The sequence below is a fragment of the Salvelinus sp. IW2-2015 genome, linkage group LG8, assembly GCF_002910315.2.
Source record: "Salvelinus sp. IW2-2015 linkage group LG8, ASM291031v2, whole genome shotgun sequence".
NCBI classification, from domain to species: domain Eukaryota; kingdom Metazoa; phylum Chordata; class Actinopteri; order Salmoniformes; family Salmonidae; genus Salvelinus; species Salvelinus sp. IW2-2015.
In genome coordinates, this window is record NC_036848.1 from 33,175,773 (window position 1) to 33,185,183 (window position 9,411).

The following is a 9,411-nucleotide window of genomic DNA, read 5'->3' on the forward strand; positions in this document are numbered from 1 at the left end:
GAAGTTTGCATACACTCAATTAGTATTTGGTAGCCTTGCCTTTTAAATTGTTTAACTTGGGTCAACCGTTTCGGGTAGCCTTCCACAAGCTTCCCACAATAAGTTGGGTGAATTTTGGCCCATTTCTCCTGACAGAGCTGGTGTAACTGAGTCAGGTKTGTATGCCTCCTTGCTCACACACGCTTTTTCAGTTCTGCCCACATATTTTCTATAGGATTGAGGTCAGGGCTTTGTGATGGCCACTCCAATACCTTGACTTTGTTGTCCTTAAGCCATTTTGCCACAACTTTGGAATTATGCTTGGGGGCATTGTCCATTTGGAAGACCCACTTGCGACCAAGCTTTAACTTCCTGACTGATATCGAGATGTTGCTTCAATATATCTACATCATTTTCCAGCCTCATGATGCCATCTATTTTGTGAAGTGCACCAGTCCCAAAGCACCCCGACAACATGCTGCCGCCACCCCTGTGCTTCACGGTTGGGATGGTGTTCTTTGGCTTGCAAGTCTCCCTGTTTTTCCTGCAAAGATAACGATGGTCATTATGGCCAAACAGTTCTATTTTTGTTTCATCAGGCCAGAGGACATTTCTCCAAAAAGTATGATCTTTGTCCCCATGTGCAGTTGCAATCCGTAGTCTGGCTTTTTCATGGCGGTTTTGGAGCAGTGGCTTCTTCCTTGCTGAGCAGCCTTTCAGGTTATGTCGATATAGGACTCGTTTTACTGTGGATATAGATACTTTTGTACCTGTTTTCTCCAGCATCTTCACAAGGTCCTTTGCTGTTGTTCTGGGATTGATTTACACTTTTCGTACCACAGTATGTTCATCTCTAGGAGACAGAACGCGTCTCCTTCCTGAGCGGTATGACGGCTGCGTGGTCCCATGGTGTTTATACTTGTGTACTATTGTTTGTACAGATGAACGTGGTACCTTCAGGCATTTGGAAATTGCTCCCAAGGATGAACCAGACTTCTGGAGGTCTACTGTTTTTTTTTCTGAGGTCTTGGCTGATTTTCTTTTGAATTTTTTCCCGTGTTGTCAAGCAAAGAGGTACTGAGTTTGAAGGTAGGCCTTGAAATACATCCACAGGTACACCTCCAATTGACTCAAATGATGTCAATTAGCCTGTCAGAAGCTWCTAAAATGTGAAATAATTTTCTGGAATTTTCCAAGCTGTTTAAAAGCACAGTCAAGTTAGTGTATGTAAACTTCTGAACCACTGGAATTGTGATACTGTGAAGTATTGTCTGTAAACAATTGTTGGAAAAATTACTTGTGTCATGCACAAAAGTAGATGTCCTTAACCGACTTGCCAAAACTATAGTTTAACAAGAAATTTGTGGAGTGGTTGAAAAACGAGTTTTAATGCCTCCAACCTAAGTGTATGTAAACTTCYGACTTCTTCAATTGTATTTGTCTGGAMAGCAAATGAACTGTAAAGGCATTTTTCATAGTTTCACTGTTTGTGTAGTTACTATTCTTTGCCTTTGTATGGCAGAGCTGGTAACTGCATTCAGAACACGGTGGACCAAAGCCAAAGTGTTTGCCTTACTTTTTACTTTGTAGTTACTGCAAGTTTCACACAAAACKAACTTTTTCCGACACAGTAGGGAAATGGGCACAGGAAAAAACTGGCAATTCCTCTTCTGGGGAGAAATGTAATTTCTAATTAGAGCTAATCAAATATGAGCGTTAACAGCCAGTGAGTGTTTCCAATAAAACAAAACAAAAATCCAATACTGAAGTTTTCCATACTTGCATTAACAAGATTTGGAAGGATGGCCCGATCTCATCAGGTGGTGGGACTTTGATGGTTTCTCTTTTTAAAAACAGACATAGATTGTATAAAAACTTTATCTATTTAGGTGGTATTATCAAACGACTGGTGCAAGCAAGCTAATATTGTTTTGTTCTTATGTTGCAGATCATTGGTCTTGATCAAGATGAGAAAGAAAGCGACCATCTCATTATCAGGAGGCAGCTTAGATCAAGAACAGCAAGGAAATGACTTAGTCAACAGTGGCCAGGAGTTGATATTGCTTACTTGATTTAAAAACTATTGTTAGAAAACTAGCTATGTACATATGTGAATATTTTCATATTTTGTTTCTCATTCTTTTACATTATGTTTTAAACTTTCTCATTATTTTTTTAAAATTGAAAATAGTATATACACTAACATGGCAATTCCACACGGTTTTGTAAATGTACATTGGAGACGTCTACTGCTCTCCAATCACAGGCTGCAAGGGACACATTGGAGGATGGAGTATTGTTTTGTCCTGCTCGAATGGGGCCAAAAGTGTAGAATGTCATGGTCATTTATTTTAGTGGCAGCCGTCAGGGGTGGTTGTCATCTGAAGAGTAAATAATACAGCTCATCTCTCACCCCTTCTCTCTGTGGTGGGCTCCTGACAGGTCCCACTCTCACAGCCAGTCAGGTTCAGTCTCAAGTGGGCAATTACTGGGACAATTGCCAGTGTTTGTCTACGTCATTGCCGTTGTCATTGAAAATATGTCTCTGATTAAATGCATTTTGTTCTCTGCATTGCCTGGCTGTTTTTTGTGAACAATAGAAAATGCATTAGAATTCATAATAGCCTACAGKAATTGAAGTTGGGTTAGAGCCACATTAATCGAAAATGGGGGGCAAGATGGTGCAGATAGACCTGTCCGCTCTGTTTCTGGCTCCTAAGYAACTTTGCAGTATTTAATTTTTTKGTATATTTCTCACATATTACTGCACTGTTGGTGCTAGGAACACAAGTGTTTCCCTACACCCGCAATAACATCTGCTAAATATGTGTAAGCGACCAATAAGATTTGGACCATCTGTTTAGCAGGGTATCAAGAGACCATTGATTTATCTTGTTTACGCCTATCAGCACTTCTTTAAAAACAGTTGGATAGCAATCTGTGTCTCAGGATCCCGAGGGGAGAGACCAAGTAGAACATCCAGTTGAGGGTAAACGTGCAGGTGAGAAGAGAACATGGAATCTACTCAACTATTTCACTATGCTACAAATTGATGCATCTAATCTCTGAACTTTGCTTGTTAAACTTCTACTGTATCTTGTCCCATGTCAACAGCCCCCTACAGTTGTCAATGTAAAAGGAGACCACAAAGAAGAAACACCACACTAAGTCTGATTGTCTTAGGCAAAAAGGATGTGAACCTTTTCTTCCTTTAGTGTTCCCCAACTGCTCAGCAGTAAACGTTAGCAAGGCCATTGATTTATCTAGTTTACTACTATCAGCACTTTAGAAACAGTTGGATAACAACAATCAAAGTTTCTTTGTCATGTGTGCCGAATACAACGGGTGTAGACCGTACAGTGAAATGCAAATAGTCTGGGTAGTTGTTTGCTTACCTGTTCAGGAGTCTTATGGCTTGGGGGTAAAAGCTGTTGAGAAGCCTTTTGGTCCTAGACTTGGCGCTCCGGTACCGCTTGCCATGTGGTAGCAGAGGGAACAGTCTGTGGCTGGGGTCTCAGACAATTTTTAGGGCCTTCCTCTGACACCGCCTAGTGTAGCGGTCCTGGATGGCAGGCAGCTTAGCTCCAGTGATGTACTGGGACGTATGCGCTACCCTCTGTAGTGCCTTGCGGTCGGAGGCCGAGCAGTTGCCGTACAAGGCAGTGATGCAACCAGTCAGGATGCTCTCGATGTTGCAGCTGTAGAACCTTTTGAGGATCTGAGGACCCATGCCAAATCTTTTCAGTCTCCTGAGGGGGAATAGGTTTTGTCGTGCCCTCTCCACGACTGTCTTGGTGTGTTTGGACCATTCTAGTTTGTTGTTGATGTGGACACCAAGGAACTTGAAGCTCTCAACCTGTTCCACTACAGCCCCGTCGATGAGAATGGGGTGTGCTCGGTCCTCCTTTTCCTGTAGTCCACAATCATCTCCTTTGTCTTGATTACGTTGAAAGATAGGTTGTTATTCTGGCACCACACGGCCAGGTCTCTGACCTCCACCCTATAGACTGTCTCGTTATCGGTGTAGTAGAGAGAATTATTTATTTCAGCTTTTATTTCTTTCATCACATTCCCAGTGGGTCAGAAGWTTACATCCACTCAATTAGTATTTGGTAGCATTGCCTTTAAATTGTTTAACTTTGGTCAAACGTTTCAGGTAGCCTTCCACAAGCTTCGTACAATAAGTTGTGTACATTTTGGCCCATTCCTCCTGACAGAGCTGGTGTAACTGAGTCAGGTTTGTAGGCCTCCTTGCTCGTACACGCTTTTTCAGTTCTGCCCACAAATGTTCTATAGGATTGAGGTCAGGGCTTTGTGATGGCCACTCCATACATTGACGTTGTTGTCCTTAAGCCATTTGGCACAACTTTGGAAGTATGCTTGTGGGTCATTGTCCATTTGGAGACCCATTTGCGACCAAGCTTTAACTTCTGACTGATGTCTTGAGATGTTGCTTCAATATATTCACATCATTTTTCCAGCCTCATGATGCCATCTATTTTGTGAAGTGCAACAGTCCCTCCTGCAGCAAAGCACCCCCACAACATGATGCTGCCACCCCCGTGCTTCACGGTTGGGATGGTGTTCTTCTGGCTTGCAAGCCTCCCCCTTCCCCCGTCATTATGGCCAAACAGTTCTATTTTTGTTTCAACAGAACAGAGGACATTTCTCCAAAAGTACGATCTGGAATTTCTGGAATTTTGCAAGCTGTTTAAAGGCACAGTCAACTTAGTGTATGTAAACTTCTGAACCACTGGAATTGATATATGTAAGTGAAATAATCTGTCTGTAAACAATTGTTGGAAAAATAACTTTTGTCATGCACAAAGTAGATGTCYTAACCGACATGCCAAAACTATAGTTTGTTGACAAGAAATTTGTGGAGTGGTTGAAAAACGAGTTTTAAAACTTCTTAAGGCTAGGGGGCAGTATTTTGACGCCCGGATGAAAAGCGTGCCCAAAGTAAAATGCCTGTTACTCAGGCCCAGAAGCTAGGATATGCATATAATTGGTATATTTGGATAGGAAACATTAGAAWGTTTCTAAAACTGTTAAAATAATGTCTGTGAGTATAACAGAACTGTTTTGGCAGKCGAAACCCCGAGGACAAACCATCCAGGGGGAAAAAATTGAGGTCATAGGATTTCCCAATGGGTTTCTATCATTATTAAACTGGTTGCAGTTCCTATGCCTTCCACTAGATGTCAACAGTCTTCAGAAATAGTTTTTTTCTTTTGAGAAATGAAGAAGTAGTGCTATTCATTCCATGTGTCACTGAAGGTCCCTACTATTTTGGTGCGCATGAACAGGAACGCGCTCCACGTTGTTTTTAGCCGGTATTAGAAACAGTTTATTCCGTCTTAAATTTGATCGATTATTTACATTTTAGGATACCTGAGGTTRGGAACGTTGTTTAAAATGTTTGGACGAAGTTAACAGGTAACTTATTAGATACTTTGTAGTCATGTTGGGCGAGTTGGAACCGGTGTATTTCTGAATCAAACGCGCCAAATAAATGGACATTTTGGCGATTTATAAAGAAGGAATTTATTGAACAAAACGACTGCTCATTGTGTCACTGAGACATTTGGGATTGCAAAAAGAAGATCTTCAAAGGTAAAGCATTTATTATATCGTTATTTCTGACTTTTGTGTCTCACCTGCCTGGTTGAATAATTATTTTCATGTGTTTGTATGCGGGATGCTGTCCTCAGATAATTGTCATGATCTGCCTTCGCCATAAAGCCTTTTTAAGATCTGACACAGCGGCTGGATTAACAAGAAGTTAAGCTTTATTTTGATGTATTACACTTATATTTTCGTGAATATTGATATTTCTGTAGTTTGAATTTGGCGCTCTGCAATTTGACTGGATGTTGTCAAATCGATCCCGCAAAAGGGATTGGCGCTTGAAGGGATCACTAAGAGGTTTTAATGATTCCAACCTAAGTGTATGTAAACTTCCGACTTCAACTGTAAATATATGGATGAGCAATGGCCGAGCGGCGTAGGCAAGGTGCAATAGATGATATAAAATACTTTATATACGTATGATATGAGTAATGTAAGATATGTAAACATTATTAAAGTGGCATTATTTAAAGTGCCATTGTTTAACGTGACTAGTGATCCAATTATTAAAGTGGGCAGTGATTGGGTCTCAATGTAGGCAGCAGCCTCTCTGAGTTAGTGATGGCTGTTTAGGAGTCTGATGGCCTTGTTAACCTGTTTAAGGTGTTACTCACATCGGCTACAGAGARCGTGATCACACAGTCGTCTGGAACAACTGGWGSTCTCACGCATTGGTTTAGTGCTGCTCGCCTCGAAGCGAGTCAAAGACCTGAGGCAAAGACTGTTTAATGCCACTTCTGCAGAGAGGGTAGGACAGGAAATGTAGGACATAATTTGCGCCATCTTGAGATATAAGGGTACACAATGATGATTATACTTCAGAATATGACAAACAATCCCACCGCTGTCTTGTTTTAAGGTGCATGCGTGGACAGGACTAAAAGCTTTCTGTTTTCGTCATACATTTGTGGGCATGTAAGCCATTTCAAATACCTAGGTATTGACATTTGTCTGTCCTTGGTAGTGATCATCACCACCAATTTAACTAGTGTTTATAATTAAGTAGAGTCAGACCTACAAAGGTGGTCTCAATGCACAAATTCAAACTCTTTTCAGACATGTATTTCAATCATTAAGATGACAATACTTCCTATGATAAACTTTTACAGCTCTATGATACCCCTTTCTCCCCCGCTGGTATATTGGAAGAAACAGCACACTTTGATTTCCAACTTTATATTGAGGGGAAAGCGCCCTCGGATCAAAAAGTGTTCTGGAGGCCAAAACCTCCCTGAATTGAAATAATATTTTTTGCCTTTATTCTAGGCCCACTACATGTGGTCGAACCCCAATGTCCCAGTGGCCTGGCGCCCCCTGAAGGAGAATTTAGCAAAAACCTTACAGGGTCCACAATCTTGCATATTCCAACATCTCTAWCMAAAAAGGCAAACTCACCTTTGGCCYTCTCATCACGCAAATGCTTATACTATGGCGTTCAATGAGGAGGCATTGCAGATATATTATGAATCATCACCCCCATATGCAATTGTTTAATAATTACAGTATCCTCTTGGGTGGCCAGACAATATATTTTCCAGCTTGGAGGGGAATTCATAATCTCGCTGACATTGTGGACAGTTGTAGCCTACGTGCGTTCCAAGACTTGAAAAAGCAACACAATCAACCTGGTTCTTAATTGGTCTTTTATTTGCAGCTTCGTTCTGCTCTACGTGCTTATGGAGTACACTGGGGTTCAGATCTAGTGTCTYGTCCTATCCACAAAATAATGACCTCAAAGGTCAAAAATAGTCTCCAAATTATATACTGTATACTGCTACTCAAACCAACATACAGTACTACCAATCTATTCAAAATGGAACAGAGATACACCAGCAGTAGATACTGGAGTACTGTCTGGTCCAATATCACATTCTCATCAAGAAACCTAAATCACCAAATGACCCACTACAATTTTGCCCATATGAGATGCGACTCCAAAAAACTTGATAAGCATAAACTCAACCCCTGTCTGTATGCTCTGCCCCCAGGGTATGCCTGGCACATTTATTCATATAGTCTGAGAGTGTGCTGAGGTTTTCTCATTTTGGCAATCTGTCACTTCATCATTGTCAGGCATTTGGTCTAAATCCATCCCATGTCTTCCCAATGTGCTTCTGCTCACCAATGACTCTTCACTGAACTTAACATACAGGCAKAGAATGATTTGGCTTCCCAGCCTAACAGTAGCCAAGGTAATGGTTTCCTTACGATGGCAAGTCCCACACACTCTGCCACATCATTTATTCATGAACATAGCTCAACTTGAACTGTCAGTGTCTTGGCTGCATTGTGCAAAATCCGAAAACATGGACTACAACACTTCCCTGTATGAAATCATTACTTGAATATATGTACTTAAAGTTAGCAGTCCTGCGGGGTTTGAAGCGGTCACAGCACAKCACATCGGCGCTGTGTTGGGAATGACTGATCACCACTCTCATGCGTGTAGGCAGTCGCCCAGAAGAAAATATTTTCAACAGTCACCTTGTTGAAGACAGCTAGTGCTTGTGGCCAATCAGTGGTCAGCTGAGGACAAGGGAGATAATGGAAAAGCTCTGCASTTCACCAAGGTGATTAGTGATGGTATGTGGATTCTTATCAAGGACCAGTTTCTCTACTGAGTGCTCTTGATGTAAATGTTCCGCATTGCTTCATGACTACTGTATGGCTGTCAATTGAAATCAATAATCAGATCTAACCAAGCAGGAGAACATACACCCCCCCCAATCTATCTCAACATCGATTTTTACCTCTTCCAGCTACAGCAGCCTTTTGTTTTTGATTAAAGTCCTGAGTGTTTCCACTCTGGCCAATAGGTGTGAGAAATTACGTACAGAGAGGTGTCATTGATATGGAGCCTTGGCAGGGGATGTGATTTGTTATTGGATATCTTTTGTTTCCAGTTTTAAAGGCCCAAAGCAGCCATTTTTGAATCATTTCTGGGTAACAATTAAGTGCCTTGCTGTGATTTGTTTATTTTTTACCATTTTGATTGAGAACAAATAGCTTATACATTTTATTTGTCACATGTTTCGTAAACAACAGGTGTATTCTAACAGTGAAATGCTTACTTACAGTTTATCATCAAACAATGCARAGTTAAAGATAGAAACAGTAACGAGGAATAARTACACTGAATAATTAATAACAATAATTAGTAAAAATAACATGGCTATACAAAGGGAGTACCAGTACCGAGTCGATGTGCAGGGGTACGATGTAATTGAGGTAGCTGTGTCCATATCCACTGAGTGTACAAAACATTAGGAACACCTGCTCTTTCCATGACAGACTGAGCAGGTGAAATCTATGATCCCTTATTAATGCCACCTATTAAATCCACTTCAATCAGTGTAGATGAACGGGAGGAGACACGTTAAAGAAGGATTTTTAAGCCTTGAGACGGATTGTGTATGTGCGCCATCCAGAGGGTGAATGGGAAAGACAAAATATTTAAGTTCCTTTGAACAGGGTATGGTAGTATGTGCCAGGCGCACCAGTTTGAGTGTGTCATGAACTGCAACGCTGCTGGGTTTCCCGTGTGTATCAAGAATGGTCCACCACCCAAAGGACATCCAGCCAAATTGACACAACTGGGTCAGGGTTACCCTAACCCTAACTCTGGGCCAGSATCCCTGTGGAACGCTTTTGACACCTTAAAGAGGCCATGCCCTGACAAATTGAGGCCGTTCTGAGGGCAAAAGGGGGTGCAACTCAATAGGTGTTCCTAATGTTTTGTACACTTAGTGTAGGTAGACTACTTTCTAAATGTAATGKTAGTTACGTGTACAAAATTGTACT

At 41.3% G+C, this 9,411-nt stretch overlaps 1 protein-coding gene across 4 annotated transcripts in view; it reads left to right on the forward strand.

Annotated features, from left to right (window-relative positions):
- LOC111967755 (kinesin-like protein KIF20B) overlaps nucleotides 1–2,549 on the forward strand; it is a 28,640-nt gene extending 26,091 nt beyond the window's left edge. For all 4 annotated transcript variants that reach the window (XM_023993084.3, XM_023993087.3, XM_023993088.3 and 1 more), the window contains one exon: nucleotides 1,928–2,549. In XM_023993084.3, coding sequence (XP_023848852.1) covers nucleotides 1,928–2,011 — 84 coding nt within the window. In that variant the 3' untranslated portion in view covers nucleotides 2,012–2,549. The remainder of the gene's footprint in view (nucleotides 1–1,927) is intronic.
- Nucleotides 2,550–9,411: the final 6,862 nt, after the last annotated feature.